The 19964-nt window shown below is 33.2% G+C and overlaps 2 protein-coding genes across 13 annotated transcripts in view; both read left to right on the top strand.

Moving 5' to 3' along the window:
• LOC148609277 (C2 domain-containing protein 5-like) overlaps positions 1-19964 on the top strand; it is a 71163-nt gene that overhangs the window by 26248 nt on the left and 24951 nt on the right. For all 12 annotated transcript variants that reach the window (XM_088542742.1, XM_088542738.1, XM_088542733.1 and 9 more), the window contains 3 exons: positions 575-632; positions 1728-1781; positions 2142-2216. In XM_088542742.1, coding sequence (XP_088398868.1) covers positions 575-632; positions 1728-1781; positions 2142-2216 — 187 coding nt within the window. The remainder of the gene's footprint in view (positions 1-574; positions 633-1727; positions 1782-2141; positions 2217-19964) is intronic.
• On the top strand, positions 5499-16501 carry LOC148609279 (uncharacterized). The gene is made up of 2 exons (XM_088542744.1): positions 5499-5619; positions 13968-16501. Exon 2 carries the CDS (start codon positions 14033-14035, stop codon positions 16487-16489), a length of 2457 nt encoding a protein of 818 aa, XP_088398870.1. The 5' UTR covers positions 5499-5619; positions 13968-14032; the 3' UTR covers positions 16490-16501.

Raw genomic sequence — 19964 nt, 5'->3', positions numbered from 1 at the left:
ATCAAGTCAATATGATGATAATAATTTAGATTTACCTGTTAGAATTAGTTATAATCAAGTCAATATGATGATAATAATTTAGATTTACCTGTTAGAATTAGTTATAATCAAGTCAATATGATGATAATAATTTAGATTTACCTGTTAGAATTAGTTATAATCAAGTCAATATGATGATAATAATTTAGATTTACCTGTTAGAATTAGTTATAATCAAGTCAATATGATGATAATAATTTAGATTTACCTGTTAGAATTAGTAATAGTCACGCCAATATGACAATTCATTTGTCTTACTGTCACTAAATTAAAAATTCAGTTTGAATTATTACCAGAGTGCCAAATCCTAGATTGCTGATTCATATATTGTCTGATTTCATTACCATCTTTTAACTCTAATATAATAACTGTTAGGAAAAAGGGTACAATAACTTCTGAATTGGCTGCATTGTATTCATAAAGAATGAACTTCTCTCAGCTTGATTATGCTTGTAATACCATTCTATCTACCATATTTCTGTTTTTATGTTTATACTTAATCCAATATTACAAGTCCCTTGTCCAATCTTTTTAGGGTTTGTAAATCTAAGTTAAAAGCCAAAGGTGAACTAAGTGCCAAGGAAGTCAGTGATGTAAGTATTCCTTTGAACCATGATCAAATGTAGAAGACTTATTTTAAAATGAGTGACATACAGATCAAAATTGATGTAAAAACTACATGGGTGAAAATGCTTTCAAATTCTTAATGTTGCAAAATAAGGAGATGTTGTTTCTCTATTGACTTCATTGAAGACCAATGGATGGCCTTTTACTGACATTTTTTCATTGAAGACCAATGGATGGCCTTGGACTGACATTTTTTCATTGAAGACCAATGGATAGCCTTGGACTGACATTTTTTTATTGAAGGCCAATGGATGGCCTTTTACTGACATTTTTTCATTGAAGACCAGTGGATGGCCTCTTACTGACATTTTTTCATTGAAGACCAATGGATGGCCTTGGACTGACATTTTTTCACTGAAGACCAATGGATGGCCTTGGACTGACATTTTTTCACTGAAGACCAATGGATGGCCTTTTACTGACATTTTTTCATTGAAGACCAATGGATGGCCTTGGACTGACATTTTTGTCCTGTTGAGGATTGTTATCTCTTTGACATATACACCATACCTATTCTTGTTTTATTCAATAAAATTTTCACTCAAAAAAGTTAATGTTTGCAGGTCTTTTTTATTAATTTTCTGATAAATGATTTGAAGGATTTGACCATTGATAATAAATAAAAAATTATACTGTATAATGATTTTGTGTAAGCCTATATTTTCATTAAAATGTTTGAATAACAGGAGACAAGAAATGTAATTTTTAGTCAGTATTAGAAATGAACATTTCATATGTTTGTACTCATTTCATTAATTGATGTATATGCAGTAGATTGAATATCTTCTTTTTGTAAAGCTAATCTAATTACCAAAGATTTAAAGTGAGTGTCAGTGTGATCTTCTTTCAGTAGAATTTTTAGGAATAGATAGTCTTGGTGTTCAATAATTAGTATATTGACTTCTTACAAGGATTATTTCCCTTGTCTCACAAGAGTTCACAAACTGAGTATAATAGTAGGAAGAAAATTGGGTAGAAACAATTTCTAGTATTAAGAATTACCTGGCAAATGCAGCTGCATTTCCTCCTTTTCTCACATCTAAGTAATTGTTATGTTTTAGAACCTGCCATTTCTTGAGTATGAACTTCACAACCAGCTAATGAACAAACTAAAGGTATGTATATTTATCTGGAGAGAAGTAAGTGTTATGTAATTGTGGTTTTAGGAAACGTGAAAAAATATGATTGAAGAAATGCACATGGAAATGAAATGAAATGGTGTACTCCATCTATTTCCACTTTTTTACATCCTTACCTGACTTTTAAATAGGGGAAATAGAAGGAATTAACAAATGATTTTTATTTAAGTTTTAAGTTAAAAGACGAGGTGAAAAAAAAATTGATCCATGGAATAAAAAAAAGAACACAAAATAAATTATCAACCCAGACTCCATCATTAAGTTGGTCTAACATGAGTTGTACTGGTATGGTATTTTAGTACATCTTGTTATGTTGGATATTTGTACTATTTTCAGTTACGAGGGATGAACGGACTGTTTGGTTTAAGGATACAGATATCTGTAGGAGAGACATACCTTGTTGGTGTGGCTGTAAGTAACTATATTGCATTACATACTGCATGTACTTTGTTTTGTGCAGAAAGGGAGAAAAACATGTCAAATCAGTGAGGGAAATAAAATCAGGGGAAAATGCATGGGACAAATTGTTGATTATTTATGAATGAACCATTTTCAAGATGGTTCATTCATAATTAATGTTTTCAAGCCCCAAGTGTGTGCCCTGTAGTTTTCATTTTGTCCTTTTCTCGGTCAATCTGTCTTAACTTAAATCTCAAAACCTATACATAGGGTTGATTGAGAATTTGTCTATGTAAGATTGCTTATTTAAAGATGTGCATTTTTAATTTTGATAAGGATTTCTAGAAAAATGTTTTTCTAATGCTAAATTACAGATGTTAAGAATTAAGATTTTGGAAGTACATAATTTGAAAACTATACCCTGAGCTGGTATCAACAACCTATTAATGGGTCTGTCTAAACACCACTTAGCCCGGGCTAAGTGCACTTAGCCCCTAACAGTGCACTTAGCCCGGGATGGGAACACTTATATGTGCATATTAGTATCAATAGACAAAATTTGAATTATGAAGATGTTGTATTTCGATTTTTGTAAGTATCGCTGCAGCAATTATTGATTTAAATGTGTTTTAAGATATCATAATGACACGTGCCTGTATATCCAAGTTCAGTAGACCGTGAAGGATTATCACACCTACACATTTTATTACTAGTTATTCAGATCATTGCGTTCTTTTAAGGGGTATATTTCTGGACAAAAAAGAAACAATGATCAAATAAATCTTACTAACTGAGTTAATTTCCAATGTGCAACAAGACGACCGGCGATACATTGGGGGCGATATATATATACTCAGCGGTCAGAATTTGTTCAGATATTTATTTCGTTCCATATCTTATAATTTTATAATTTATATTGTAAATACGGAAAGTGATAAATGCATTACCTAAAAAAGAAACAACAATCTTTCATCTAAATTAATAATAATTAATATATATATATATATATTTATATATACCTCTTGCAATCTATGTAAGACCATGTCATAATCAACGGACGTAGTTGATGATCCCCAAGGACGCCATATCTCGTATATTTTGTGAAATTTATATTGTATATTGTAAATGCGCTCGCTATGAATGTCCAGAATACTGATGTTCCATATTTAAATGATATTTAATTTTACTCAAAAAATCTTACCAAAACAAGAAATCTTTTTAATATTGCGACAAAAAAAGACTGTTTTTATATTTTATTCTTTATCGTTCTTTGTCTAAACTTAAGATGTTTTTATGAGATGAACATCAAAGACCATTTGTCCAAGCTAGTGCACATTTATTTTTCGCCAATTCTATTGAATGGGTCATTATTGCATATAATTGAAGACAAACAATTAATCATAATTAATTGACAAGCCATATATTGCTTGATTAACTTGTTAATTTGTATACGCATGATAGCACACGAAATTGCCGACACACAGACAGCGCGTGCCGTTTTAAAAACCGTTTTTTCTTAAAATATAATAACAATATCTCTAAACAAAGTTCAAATATATAACCATATCTGACATATCTTTTCATCCCAACCTTCAAAAATATAGATATTAATCAATATTTGGGGCTAAGTGCACTTTTAAGGGCTAAGTGCACTTAGCCGGGGCTAAGCGGTATTTAGACGTACCACCTATTAATCTGAAATCACAGATAAAAGGTCACAAGAAAAAAGTCTCTGGAAAAAAGTCACAATTTTTACATATGTGGATTTTTTACAGAAAAATATCAACTGTCAGTGATTTAAGTGTATATTGAATAATTCAGTGATGATTTTGTATTATATCTGTTGATTTCTGAAAAGCTGTAAGTTTAATTTTTATCAAAAAATAATAAGATAAAAAAAATGATTTAATGAAATACAAAAACTATACATTTTGAAATGATTTTTTTTTCTGACACAGTTGTTATAATCTTGCTTTTTACCCTTTGATCTTAAGGATGCTCTTCTGTGGAAACGCAGGTCACCTAAAGCAATTCTGTTTGCTGATTGGCCAAATACTGATAACTTGTATCGAAAATTAAAATTGCATGCCATGTGTTTTTTCTTGAAAGAAATATAGATACTTAGAAATAAAAAGAAGAAAATTTTACTGTGTCGGCTCTCTTTTTAAGATAGTACTTTTTTCAATTGGCAAGGAAGCCATTTAGTTTCTTTATTTAGTGATTAGGTACATGTATTTAAAAAGGGGGGAGGCCAAGTCTACCAGAAAAAAGGTAACAATACCCAGCAAAATTTTACAATTAATGAATTTTTATACCACTATTGTGCACAATACTGGTATACCAGTATTGTGATCATCAAGTACAGGAGATCCAAGGATTCATATTATTCTTAGTGTCAAAACTTATTTGAATATGTAAATAATTGTTTTCTTTAAGTTAAAAAAGAAATAATTATTTATTTTTATTTAAAAGTACTACATTATGAGTAATAAATGGTTGCAATTACTGAGTAATTACTGTGCATTCTTACATGTTTAGATGGTGATTTAAATACTATATTGTCCAATTAATCAATATATGACAAAATCTGACACTAACATATAATCTATCAGTTTTTTTTTAAATATTTTAACTGCAAAGTATTTTATTAACTATAATCAAACTGCAAATTTATGCATGAAACTCCCCTTACAATAACTGTTGCAAATGAGTATACATCTGAAATACCTTACATTGATTATTTATTATTGAATTATATATATTTTTAAAAAAATTTCTGGGATTGAATTTGAGATTTTTTTCCAATACCTAAATCTAGAAAGTACTGATAATTTACACTAGCTAAATCTAAGTTTCTTGGATTAATTCTGAACTGAACCTATGAAATGTATAGAATTCCACAATAAAAGTATAGCTAGTGGAAATAATTTCCACAAGCAAAACTGATTTTAGCTTGCATTAAGCGAGTATTTGAATTTTATCCCTGTTATTTTTACTGATATTGTGTTGAAGAATTGAAATTCAATACAATACAATACACCTGTTTGTTTACATAATGCTTAATGACCATCAACCCAATATGTATGAAGTCATACCCCTTCCAATAAACAATCCCCCACCCCTGGTCAGGTAAATAAAGGAGAGGGGCCATAAAGCACCTGCCAGTGTGGCTTCAGGAGTCACAATTTGACACCGATGTTTATTCCACTATAGTTTCAACCTCTTCAATGTATAAATGTCGGACTGAAATGAAGCCATCTTTTTGTTTTGTTTATTCTAGAAAATAACAGGCTTAATTTTATAAAAGAACTTTTTTTAAAATTGGTTACATTTCACCATTATGATGTGAAGATATAACTACTGCTGCATTACAGAGAAGAATAAAGTTGTAGTCCTGATCATTTTGCTGAATTTGGTAAGTTTTTTGTCATATGTATTGAATGACCAATATTTGTGCGTAATTTTATTTTTTGAAGGAGTTTAGTTGGGCTTGTCTTACAACATTTTCATTATACACCTAAGCACAACATTGTGACTTTAAAATTTGATTGAAACCTGGTTGCCCTTTGTTTTCAACTAAGGCCACAAAATTTAAGATATTCTTTGTATCCATGTTCATTTTCTATAAATTTTTGATTTTCGGTACTTTTTCATAAAAGAGGGATTTGTTTTTCCTTTTCATGCTCAACCAACAGGCTTATTGTGTGCTTTTTATTTGTTTTAAATCTTTAATAGCAAGTATACAAAAATAATTTTTACATAAATCTGAATAAAATGATACATATACTACAATTTCCTTTGATATTAACCATTTGTAGACAATAAAGTGTAGGTACCTGTTTGATCAAAATTAAAATTGACCCTCAGGAAAAATTATAGTTTTGTGTATTATATATAAAAATGTTCAGTATAAAAACTTAACAAGTTAATAGCATATCACATGGATTTTAAAATGTAGATACAAAATGTTCATATTTTTTACAATAAATGAAACTACTTCAATGACTTAGTGTTACAATAACATTCACTATTAAAGTTTTTTTAGCTCACCTGGCCAAAGGCCATATGAGCTATTGCCATCACTTGGTGTCTGCTGTTGTTGTTGTAAACAATTATACAAAACTCCTTCTCCTTTGATACTACTTGACCAATGAGAACCAAACTTGGTACACCTTGGGGTATTGTGCATAGAACTTATGTGGGGATTTTTGATCCATCGAAAAACATGTTCGCCGTAACTAAAAATAGAGCATAGGGGGTCAGACAGTAGTTTTTTGCATATATCTCCTAAACTATTAGGTTTAGCCAAATTCTTACTGGGGTAAAAGTGTTCAGCATGATGAGGTCTATCTGTGGTCAAATTTTGATTTTGATATGTTAAGCCATGTTGGAGTTATTGCCCTTTTTCAACTTTTTTTTTGCTATTATGAATGTTATTTCTTTCAAAAATCTTCTCCTCTGACACCACATGACCAACTGGAACTAAACTTGGTATGAATGTTCCTTGGGGTATCATGCATTGAACTGTTGTGGGGATTTTTGATCCATAAAAAAACCTGGCCACTGTTACTAAAAATAGAACATAGGGGTCAGACAGTAGTTTTTTGCATATACATGTATCTCCTAAATTGTTAGGTTTAGCCAAGTTATTTCAATTGCTAAAATGATCCTTATTTTTAGGACTACAATAGTCTTTGGGCATAAAATTTGTCAGATGCCTTCTTATAAGAGTTATTGCCCTTGACAGGGGAAAATGGCAGTTTTTTTTTACAGAGAGGGAGCCTCTTGTTTTGTAATGCTTTCACCAACTGATTTTATATTTTGTATGTAGTCTTACTATGAGAAGTTACAGATTAAATTGTACTGTTGTTACAGTTGAATGATTTTTAGGGAAGTAATGGCCCTTTGAGAAAATTTCAGTGAATTTAAAGTTTTCCTCACTTTTTTTTTGCGGGGGACATTGGAACGCTGTTTTATTTTGACTACTTTTGTTGCATACTTCTAGGTTCAGTGTGTTTTTTGGTACTACATAGGGGGGTGGCCATTTAACCTGGAAGTGGTTAGTGAGACCTTAAACGTTAAGATGTTGATTTTCAGTATTTTTTATTCAAGTAACTTTTGTGAAGAATTTCTAAGGTCATCGTACCATTAGAATAATGATTTGGAAAGCCTTATTTTCCAAGCTTCGCAATGGTAAGAAACTTTAAGGTGTCATTTGTCCTGGGAATTCACAGTGAAACATTGAAAATTACTTGTTTAACTTGTAAAGTAATGGAAATGTTAGAAGTGTTGAGACCATAAACTAAATTATAGCATATTTCAGAGAAATGCCTGTTTTGATGTATGCCTTTCCTGGTCATTATTTCAATTTTCGCATAATATCAGTATAGTGATATTGGTAATCTGGCTATAGTTTAAAAGGTGCATTGTACAAGATATTATAAAAAAAACCCAACATAGCAACAAGGTTTTTATTAGTAAAACTGACTCATAACTTGACGCCATCCCTGAAATACCTGACATCACTGCTTGGGATATTTAAAGTACTCAAATGGTCATACAGCACAGACTAAGAATAACACAGTGATGAAATAAGCATGATATTAATTGTTGAAATCTGTCCTTTTTTCATAATAATAAATGATATTACTATTATAACTTAGTGAATTATCATAGATATTAATTTGGTGTGACAAGTTAGTTATAATTGTCATTTTTTAGTAATTTAAGGAAAATATCACCAAGGGGCATGATATAAAAAAGACCATTTCTTTGTAGTCCCATGTCTGATTTTGATAGTTTTGGTCTTATTAGACTCACAATACCACAAGCTTTCATAAAATTAAAAAAAAAAGAAACATAAAAACCCATAAAATGTTTTTAAGCCATGTTGGAGTTATTGCCCTTTTTTTGCTACTTTTAAAGTTATTTATTTCAGAAATCTTCTCTAACACTACGCGACCAAAAACATGGCTGTCGTTACTAAAAATAGAACATATGGGTCATACAGTAATTTTTTTGCATGTATCTTCAAAACTGTTAGGTTTAGCCAAATCCTTTCTATTGCAGGAATGATCCTTTTTATAAGGCCTACAAAAGTCTCTATGGATCAAAGTTATCAGTTGAAATATGAAAAATGATGTTTTTTTAATCTTTTAAACTATAATAGAAGAAACTATCAGTTGCTGGAATGATTCTTATGATAAATTCTTCCATAGTTGTCTTGAGTCTTGAGTTTTTGGAGAACTACTTGCTAAATTTATTGTCCTTGAAAGGCAAAATTTAACCAGGTGAGCATTTTTGGCTCTTGTTTGATGCTTTTTGCTCTTTTTAATGTTTTCTCTTACAAAAATCTTCTCCTGTGCAATTGGTATCTAATTTAGTATGAATGTTCATTAGGGTATTCTGCAAAGATCTGTTGTAGGGATTTTTGATGAGTTGAAAACAGCTGCTGTTACTAAAAAAACAAGGGGCCAGTCTGAAGTTTTTTTTCTACATCTCCAAAATCATTAGGTTTAGCCAATGTCTTTCATTTGCTTAATTTATACCTATTATAAGGCCTACAACAGTCTGCATTTTATCAAAGTTGTCGAGTTATTGTCCTTGACAGGTGAAAAATGATGACAATTTTTACAGTTTTTACCCAATATCTTGAAATCTATGATAGATAGAAAAAACTTACAATTACTGAAATGATCGTTCGATGGTGCCTACAATTGTTTGTAAGGGGGAAAATGTTGCATAGCAGTTTTCTTGAAAACTATAATAGATAGAAAGAAATTTTCAGTTGATGAAATGATCTGTATAGTAAGTCGTACCAAAGTCTTCTTTTGAGGGAAAATTGTCTTACAATTCCTCGTTAGAGTTATTGCCCTTGAAAGGCAAAAATTTAACCTGGTGAGCCAGATTAAGCCCCCTGGCAGCCTCTTGTTTATTTTTGGCCCAACGTTAAAAATTTGTACATATGAAGTGTATTTTCAATTTTCTGCTTTGTTATGCCCATAAAGAACTAAGTCACTTTACTTAAGTGTGTCAAAAACTAATATTGTGTCCACTAAAATCTTGGTTTCCTTGATTAATCTTCCACACTTACCCAAAAGTTACAGATTTTGATATGCTGAGGTTGTGTCATGCTGCCTCCAAGTAGCTCTTTATTATTTATAAATATCAAAGGCAAAGGTTATCATAAAAGCGAAACTGTTGTCACCTTGTGCTATATTATGTCAAAACCATTTGTTGTGTCCATGATGTTATGCTAAAGTCTGTCAAAAGTAATACTTGAGTGAAACTGGCAGCTGCACTTTTCAGCTGATATTTAACATCTTTTAATTTTTATACATGGGCACTAGTACTTTTGGACAAAATGCTATGCATTTATTCCATAGTAACAAAGAAACTGTTGTGCATAAAAATATCTTTATCTTTCAGTTTCATTTCATAACTTTTTTTGTAATTTCAAAATTGTCAACATAATATTCTAGCACAGTGCTTTTTTATATTGAAGATGTGGAAAAACTTGCTAATTTTTTCCTGCATTTTTTGGATATTAAACTTGGTCTCAAAAGCCCATTCCCCATCCTTTCACTGTGCTTTCATTTATGGAGAAATGTTTTGCTCGATATGTATTTTCATTTCTTGTTACTATGTTGTGGATTATACCTTCCCAAACGAATGAAGTTTTGAGGGGTATATAGGAACATCCTCCTCTGTCTCTCCGTTTTTCCACATTTCTTGTAAGTGCAACTACTCCTGGACATTTTGATTTAATTTAACAGGAAAATTGGATATCATATGTAGATATGCATGAAGAAATGTAATTATTGTGGGGAAGAATCCAAAGGGAGATAATCCAAATTAAAGGGGTTTGAATGTTAAAACCTTGTATGTGTAACTCCATATAAACTTTACCGTATAAGGGAGATATGTCAAATTAAGGATTTGCATGTTTAAACCTTGCAAGTGTAACTCCTCCTTAACTGCTCAAGGCATTTTGATGAAATTTTTTAGGAAGTTTGAGTATCATATATTATTTTGCCTGAAGAAATATAATTACTGTCAGAGGACTGCAATGGGAGATTATCCAAATTAAATGTTTTAAATCTTGTATGTGCAACTTCTCCAAAACTACTGGCATTTTGATAAAATTTTATAGGAAGGTTGGGTGTCATATGTAGATGTGCATGAAAGAATATAATTACTGTTGGATGACACCAAAATGAGATAATCCAACAAGTGTTTTCCACACAAGACCATTTGAAGCTAGGTGTATTCTCTTTGCTTGCTCACAGTATTTCTTGTGTGATTAGTAACTCAAAAAAAATTTTGAATCTGTATTATTTAAACTTTGCACAGCCTTCAGGTACACATTGAAGAAATGATAATTTAGTAATCAGTTTTACCATGAGTATACTTAATTAGCCTTGGACTGTGTTCATAAATTGAAAATATGCACTCAATGTGATGACTCAGGTCCACTAAAACTTATCCAGTCTATTTGAAATTTTAACACATTGTTCCTATGAACATGGTAGAGGGCGTCAAGTCTTCAGAGATTTTTTACCCAATTCTTTTGGAAGGAAAAAAAGTGTTATCATTAGAATTGATAGAAAAAAGCTAATTGTTTATCCAATTTACATGCTTTAGACAATCTGTTCCTTTTGAAATTCTGTTTTGAAAATTCTAACAGGGTAGGATTATCTTAAACTGTTTTGGAGATAAGGGGTACAAAATTGGGCAGTGCCCAAATAACCTCTTTTTTGGGTCATATTTCAAAATTTTTTGTTTTAATAAATACCTTATGAAAATCCCTGTCTGCATTTTTTAAATCAGATTTCAAATATTCCTGTACCATTTTTGAGTAAAATGAGTCAATGGGGCCACACCCCAAATATATAGTCTTTTTTCTGGTCAGATTTTGAATTTTTTTTTATTAATTTTCAAATTATGTGCTATATTGTGTCCAAACCAGTTGTGGTCTCCATCATAAAGTCCCTATGCTTTAGTGTGTCAAAAACTAACATTATGTCCACACTTGCCCCAACTGTTCAAAATTCGCTCCCTGGGATCACATGATGCCGCACTATGCAAATTAATATTGGAGGGTTGTCCCACCCCTTTTGGAAATAATTAAGCCTTTCATTTCTTTCTGCAGCATAAACAAAATGTGAGAACTTAAAAGCGAATACTAACACTAACTTGGTATGAATGTTCCTTGAGGTATTCTGCATAGATTGATTGATTGATTGTTGGGGTTTAACACCCAAGCAGCAATATTTCAGCTATATTCAGGCGATGAACATAAAATGATGATGAAATGAAGAATGGGACGGGACACATGGATAATGGGGTCAACAAATTTTGATTGCCACTGGAAATAGGGAGAGGTGGGTAGGGTCGGGCAATGTAGCATCCTGTGGCGGAGCCGTATGGTTCCTTCTTCGGGAGAATACCACAGTAGGATTCCTTAACATGCGAGGAACGTGGCATCTCTCCCAACATGGTGCACCACTATGGTTTGTGGTCAGGTCAGGTGGGGCACACAACCCAGTTGCTCTGTGGACAGAGCGCCCTAGCCCCCGGCTAGGGTTCTGAGCACTATTTAGTTGCCTTAGTGCTGCTGTAGGCCTATTCTTTTGACACCCGGACCTGCACGGGGCTCCTGCATAGAACTAATATGAGTATTTTTGATCTGTCTAAAAACATGGCAGCCGTTACTAAATATAGAGCATAGGGGTCAGACAGTAGTCTTTTGCATATATCTCCAAAGTCTTTAGGTATAGCCTAATTCTAACAGAGGTAAAAGTGTTCAGCATGATGAGATCTATCTGAGGTATGATTTTCATTTTAATCCATTTAGCCATGTTGGAGTTATTGCCTTTTTTGATGTTATTTCTTTCAAAATTCTTTTCTGACACTACTTGACCAATCAGTGTTCTCCACAAGCCCTTAAAGTACTGCACTTTACAGCGCTATTGAGTTAGAGCGCTGTGCTATTGACCTCCCTTGTTATCTTGCTATCAGCACTGTGCTCTGAAGTTTAATATGATGATTAAAAATCAAAAATGATTGGAAATGTGTGTGCCCCAAGGTCATTTATGGCATCCTACAAGGTAATTAGCATAACAAATAGCAGTAAACACGCTATGGTCTGTTGATCATTTATTTTATTCCCAAACATTATTTATTCCATCAGATACTTTCACTTTATTCTTTGAAAAGAAAAGGGAAGTGGCCGGCCTTGTTTACATTTTCATGTTTTTTGTGTATTTGCACATGTTTTTGGCAGGAAAATTAGTTAAGAAATAGATATTATTAGCCAACTTACTACAATATGTATAGAAATACCCATCCTTTATGAACCGCAAATTTCGACAACTGGTCACTATGAACTGGAAATTCCTGAAATAAATTTAAGTTGGTTAATAAAAGTATCAATGCATGGCCTTTTTCATATTGGCCCTGTAACATGCCCTTGGTATTAATAATGGCCTCGTATGGCTGTAATGGCCATTATTTATACCTCGGGCATGTTACAGGGCCAATATGGAAAAGGCTATACATTAATACTATAGTAAAACACCCCGATTCTAAAAATAGTATCACAGGTGTGATGAAAGTTCTGTCATGAATTAACTTTATTTTAACATAACAGTAATTAAAACAAACAATGCAACAAGTGTGTCCCCCTTAAATAACAAGAATAAGATTTATGTTTTTGACTTTCTGAAATTTTGGCAAGATGAATTTGAAGACCAGTGTAGTCTAGTACATGTACCTGTTAGAGAATTCTAGATCTATAAATATATTGAAAGTCAGAAAGAATCCATAAAGAATTTGATAGAGAATGCTCTTAATCAAGTGAATATCTAATTCATAAAAGGTCTAAAACAATGGGTCTGCTGTCAGCAAAAATTTGCAGGTAAAACATCAATGAAGAACCCTGGATGTGTATAAGTTGAAATGTTAAGAAGAATTACTTATAATATTTGTGTAAATATGAAAAATAAAGAATAAAAAAAGTTAAAGTTATAATTACTGCAATGGTAAAGTATTCATATAAACATAAACAGCAAAGTACATTTTGAATACACAGATCAATTTTTCAATAACACATAAAATACAAAGTGGCAAGGGACCTATTCATGTCATGTCATGCTGAATATAGCACTATCCTAAAATCCTTGGGAGAATGCTGCAATTAGAACCAAATTTGGTATGAATGTTCCTTGGAGTAACCTGCATAGAACTGCATGACGTGGGGATTTTTGATCCATGGAAAACATGGCTGCTGTTTCTGACAATAGAACATGGGGGCCAGACTGTAATTTTAAGCATATTATATCTCAATTTTTTTCAGTTGCTGAAATTATTCTTTTTATAAGGCCTGTAAAAGTCTCCTGGGATAAAAGTTGTCAGTCGACACCTGTTATTGCCTTTGAAAGGTGAAAAAATGACATTTTTTTACAGTTTTCAGTCGATATCATGAAAACTTTGATAGATAGGCAGAAACATTCAGTTGCTGAAATGATCCTCATGGAAAGTCCTACCAAAGTCTTCTTGAGTCAAAATTCGATATTTTCAGTTTCTTGAAACATTACTTGAAACATAGTGTGTATATTCTAGTGGAAAGCCATGCATATGTATGCCTGTATGTCTATCACACCTAGTAAGTGCTTTCAGGCATATATTTCAGAATGGATTTGGATAAAATTTATACCAATGGTTGCTACTATAAATCATGCAAATTCATTTTTTTCTTTGTAGGCCAAGGATGATTTCCTGCCAGACCTTTTATTCTCAAGAGTCTTTTAACCAACAACCACACAGAAATGCCTATTCAACAACATTGCTCAACACCAGTAAAGTCACAGAGGTTGTCAGACTACTGCAACCAACTGTCATCTCCTGTCTATACTACAACCAACACTACAGCTTCAACACCTGACAGACTAACGGTAGATAGCACACCAGCATCCTGTTCTTTTAAAGCCTTTCTAAAGATGTTTGCAAGTAAAGACTGTCAGAGTACCAATTGTTCCTATCTGACATCATCAGAAGACGAGTCGCCATATTTCAACCTTGGAAGTGATGAGTCAGCAATTACTTACCCATTAGACCTCAGTACAGATTACTCAGACTCAGTATTTGAAGACTCCTGCAGTACTCAGTCATCAGAATCTGTTTTGAATGAATCAAGCACCCACTCATCAGAGGCTGAGCTTAACCAAGCTTTTTGTTCAGGTCCAACATTTATACCCATTGTCAACCAGTCTCCTTTCTACACCAGCTTTCTGAAGATACCATCACTCTCTGACCAGTCCAGTAATGACCAAGCCATATCCCCAGTGACTACACCACAGTTATCATGCACTAGCAACACAGAACTAATACTTCAGTCACAGCTTAACCCTTCTCAGTATCTTGATCAGAGTAATCAACTGTCTTCAGCCTTTCACTCCATTCCAGTTCATCATGTACAAGCCAGACACTACTATCCATATGCTCAATTACACTATGAACAACCATACAAACTCTACCAGTCATCAGGTCCAGTGTTCAGTCAGCAAACATCAGCAGTCTGTGACACACTACCAATCATCACCCAACCAGGAAGCAGTTCCTATCTGACATTGTCCAATCTACAACAACCAGAGGACCACTACTCAGTACCAGTTCATTTTCCAGGAGCAGTACTCTACCAGACTGTGTACCAGCCTGTTAATCTTTCAGCAGACTGTCTTTTTCCAGCTCCATCAGTGAGAGAACATATCCAAGCCATAGAGAGAAGAGTTTCAGAACAGTCCAACCAGAGACTTCCACTAAATATACCAAAGAGTTCCAAGTCTTTACCACAGTATGTTCCAGGTAACCAGCCTTCAGCAGGAAAACCTACTCTATACACATGCCATAGTTCTGCAACCTCTGACAAAACCATTCCAGTTTCTACCATTCTACCAGCCACAGCATTCATCAACCAGGTTATATCACCAGTTCCAACTTCACCTTCATTAACCACAGATGACTGTACTAAGCAGACCCAGACTGTCATTGACCAGCATCAAGCTGACACCATCCAGTCTTCTCTAAGCAACAGCCAAGTATGTAGCATCTCAGACCAGATGCTTTCAGCATACTCCCACTTGTCATCACCAGAGAAATCTGAGTTAGAAGTTCAGACATCCCTTCTAAGTGATGCTGAGCTCTGTGAACTGCAAAGTATTCTTCAAGACTCCTTCATCAGCATGACAGAACCCCCATCAGAAGACAGCAAGAAGACTGAGAAAGTGTTAGCTAGTGAGTTGATTGAGACATTGAACCAGACCTACAACAGACCAGTCCAGAGGAACTCCCTGCATGATGAACTTATTTCACTCACCACAATCGACAGTGTAGAAGTCGTACCAGAGCAATCCTTTGGTCCTGACAATGTTAAAGTAACAGCTCCTCCAGCTATTGAGCAATTCAGCACTAACAACTCATCATCAGTAGATCTGTTGCCAGATCCTATCACAGCACCATCAAGAGTTTCACCTGTTTTAACAAGGTCAGCTCGTAAGCGGTTGTTTCCTTCAACACCATCCACTAAGTCAGCTGATGTCAGTTTTAACACTTTTCCATCTCTTCATGACACTTCTGTAGTCAAGAAGAGAAAGACCTGTACTAGCTGTGATGGTCCAGTCTCAGTGTACCAGATGTGTTCTGCTGCTACTCTCTCTGAAAAGGTTGACAAGTGTCCACAGATCAGTCCTTCCAAGATTGCCAGATATATCAATCAAGCATATGAGGGGCAGAAGATTACAAATAAGTACCCAGCCAAGAACAGCAGACGTAATATAGAATCCTTGCTAAAGATTCATCCTTACAGACTTAAGGGATCTGTTCATGTCAAGACTCTAGCTGGTTACATAGCAGAATATCAAGACATTCAGTATGCTGACCCATTACAGTTTTACGACCCAGTCACCATGGAATTTACTGACCTAGCTAAGAACTTTTGTGACCCTCCAAAGCCACATATATTTGCCAGAGATCTGATGTACCTTGTCTTCACCATTGGTGACCTCAGCAAGTGTCTGGTTCCTGGTACTGGACTAGAAGCTTTAGACCAGAACATCATGGCTGCTATCAAAAGAGAGACTATCAACCACTTCAGTAAGAAGCCCAATTACAGTGAGATCAGCTGGGAACATGACTGTAAACTTCCTCTCCAATATCTCATCAAAAGTCTCTTCTTTAAGAAGATGAAAGAGTCAGCCTTCCACAAGCTTCTACACAACAACATCTGAGAAAACTTTATTGTGCAGGTTATTGTACAATGGACACTTCATTAGCAAAAAGCAGACATTTCTGCAAATGATCATTCTTTGTAAATGTGTTTTTATCATTTTACATGAAATAAGTAAGGAAGTTTGTTATTTTCTGAAGAGATGTTGTGGTGATATTATTATCTATTGTCCAGATAAATGGAAACAGATGTTTATAATTGATCAAAGGGAGAACTTTGAGGATTTCTTCTTGTTATGTATTTTTCTTATATGGTAAAAAGAAAAATAGCTCATTACTTTAGTAATTTTGCAGATATCTGTAACTTTTATACTTAAAAAAAATGAATGTATGTACATATTTTTTTGCTGTGAGAATCAGTTCCGAGTGAGATTGATATTGCTTGAACATTTTATTTATGTTCCAAGTGAGATTGATATTGCTTTATTATTTTATTTATTGCTTGAATGTTTTATTTATTGTGTGACAGATTTGTAAATAAATGTGTGATGATGTTGTGCAATAAGATGGTTGATGAGTTATGCAATAATTGTGCAATGTTGTTTAGCTCTGTTAATGAGTTGTGCAATGTTTGTACAATGTGGTTTAGCTGTGTTAATGAATTGTGTGATATTTGTGCAATATAAAAGATGGTTTATGAGTTGTGCAATAATTGTGCAATGTTGTTTAGCTGTGTGGATGAGTTGTATGATGATTGTGCAATGTGGTTTAGCTGTGTAAATGAGTTGTGTGATATTTGTGCAATATAAAAGATGGTTTATGAGTTGTATGATGATTGTGTAATGTGGTTTAGCTGTGTTGATGAGTTGTATGATGATTGTGTAATGTGGTTTAGCTGTGTTGATGAGTTGTATGATGATTGTGCAACGTGGTTTAGCTGTGTTGATGAGTTGTATGATGATTGTGCAATGTGGTTTAGCTGTGTTGTTGAGTTGTATGATGATTGTGCAATGTGGTTTAGCTGTGTTGATGAGGTATATGATGATTGTGGTTTAGCTGAGTTGTTGAGTTGTATGATGGTTGTGGTTTAGCTGTGTTGTTGAGTTGTATGATGATTGTGGTTTAGCTGTGTTGATGAGTTGTATGATGATTGTGGTTTAGTTGTAGTGCTTGGTCTTATATGAAATGTTTGCAAGTGTGTGTAAGAATGAATGTTTTCTGTGATTATTGTATAGTATTTATCTTCCTTATAAAGGAATTCAACTTCCATACTGTAGAAAAATGAATTTAAATATTTTATAAGAAGACATCTTTTCTTCCTTTTTGAAAAAATTCAAAGAAAACAAAGCTGTGATGAACTTACTTTTCCAATTTGCTGTTTGTATAATTTTTGCTAATGTTTTGTTCTGTTCAAATATTTATTTTAATAATAAAATATTTTGAAACCTATATTTTAGGACATTTTTTTCCAAGAAAACATGCCTATGGTAATATTGAAGGAAAAGGAGGTGAACTTTGAACTTTGAGCTATTTAGATGAAATTTAGTAAATAAGTTACAAAATAATCAACTTTAATTGTCAAAAATCATAAACATTGTAAAAAATAAAGTATAAATATAAAAATATACCTTCAAGGATAAATTGCAAAGGAAAAGAATACAGAAAAAATGTTAGTAAAAGATTAGACCATTTCATAATTATTTTCTGGGCATGCTCAGATTGGTAATTTTGCTGCTACAATATCCTGTAGACATATGGTTGATAACTGCTTATGTTTTTACATTAAGGTGTAGAATTTACTTTGCCAAAGTATCAACTTAGCCTGTTAAGAGAATTATCATGATAGGATCTATTGTTAATGGAGAAAAATGAATAAGACAAAGATATTTCTAGAAGAGTAAATCAGCATTGGTTTTATAACACTGAAACTTAAGCACACAAAATTAAAAGCATCACTAGGAACCACTAATTACAATTTTATAAAGAACAAATTTATTAGGATGTTCAGTAGACATTGCAGTCAGCACAAGTTTGAAGTTCCAGATTTCTTCTATGGGCTACAACCAATAAACAATACAATAAGATTATAGACAGCCTGAGGAAACCTAAACAGACTACCAAGACATTTTAAGTAGCAGTCTTTATAAAGGTCAGGCAGGAGGTGATACATGTATTTCAAAATCCCACAAAACATATACATTGTATTATGTTCAGTAGGTTTTTCTACTCTATGAATCACCTACCATAAAAAGCAACAGAATTTTATACGGATTGTTAGCTAAATACAAAGCATTCATGATATGGAGAAAAAAGTTTTTTAGTTAAAAAATTGAACTATGAACATAGTGAACATTATTGCAGGTTGACCTGGAAGAAATAGTTTTAAAAACTTTCTTATAAAAGTCCACATCATTTATCAGAAACCAAGCAAAACATAAAAAATGTGATCTGACAGTTTGCAACTTTCCAAAAAATAATGTTAAAAACCCATGAGGATACAGAAGGGAGCAACACTATAGATTTTTTTGAAATTTCATACAAAATTTTATACAAAAGAAAAGAAAACATGAAAAGATATAATGACAGCTTTTTTTATATATAACAATACAAATATGGCTGCTTCGTCAAAAACTCCTCAACCCATTTGTTCAAAACATGATTCTGCTGGATTTATCCACTTGATAACTTGTATAGATTGTACTAGACTCTACCAATGGAAAAATTATGTCTAGTGGTTAATGCTTTTGAATACAGGAATCCGTATTTCTTGCCCCCCCCCCCCCTCAAAAGTAAGAAAGAAATAAAACATGACATAAAGTACAACTGTAAATTGCAGGAAACAAGTTGATCTCAGTCTTGGCACAACAATATTGACTTCATTATAAGGCTTACAGTCCACTACAGGCATTAAAGGAAACACCTTTCTTATATATTCTCTGGATATAGAACAGTATTTAGACTGAAAAAAATACTCAGAAAGAGGAGTACATTGAACTTTGGTATTTAATCTGTTTAAACATGTTAGAGTGTACATCCACACTAATCTATCAGTATCAACTACATGTACAATGTTATTGATTCACTCTACATAGAGCTTGTAACATTAGCTACATGTATCGAAAGTGTGACTGTTTCATTGTGTGTGGAGCCAGTGACATCAGCAACATGTACATTGTAACTGTTTCATTGTGCATGGAGCCAGTGACATCAGCAACATGTACATTGTAACTGTTTCATTGTGCATGGAGCCAGTGACATCAGCAACAAGTACATTGTAACTGTTTTATTAACATGGAGTCAGTAACATCAGCTACATGTACATTGTGACTGTTTCATTGTACATGAAGCCAGTAACATCAGCTATATGTACATTGTGACTGTTTCATTCTACTTGGAGCCAGTGACATCAGCTACATGTACATTGTGACTGTTTCATTGTACATGAAGCCAGTAACATCAGCTACATGTACATTGTGACTGTTTCATTGTACATGAAGCTAGTAACATCAGCTACATGTACATTGTGGCTGTTTCATT

This window comes from Perna viridis, chromosome 8 (genome assembly GCF_037379345.1).
Source record: "Perna viridis isolate PV_CMFRI_1.1 ecotype Kerala chromosome 8, ASM3737934v1, whole genome shotgun sequence".
Lineage (NCBI taxonomy): Eukaryota > Metazoa > Mollusca > Bivalvia > Mytilida > Mytilidae > Perna > Perna viridis.
This window is presented reverse-complemented; position numbering and strand designations above follow the sequence as displayed.

Bases quoted from the DNA above. Each gene is read 5' to 3' on its own strand.
- LOC148609279 (XM_088542744.1), top strand. From the start codon at position 14,033: ATGCCTATTCAACAACATTGCTCAACACCAGTAAAGTCACAGAGGTTG.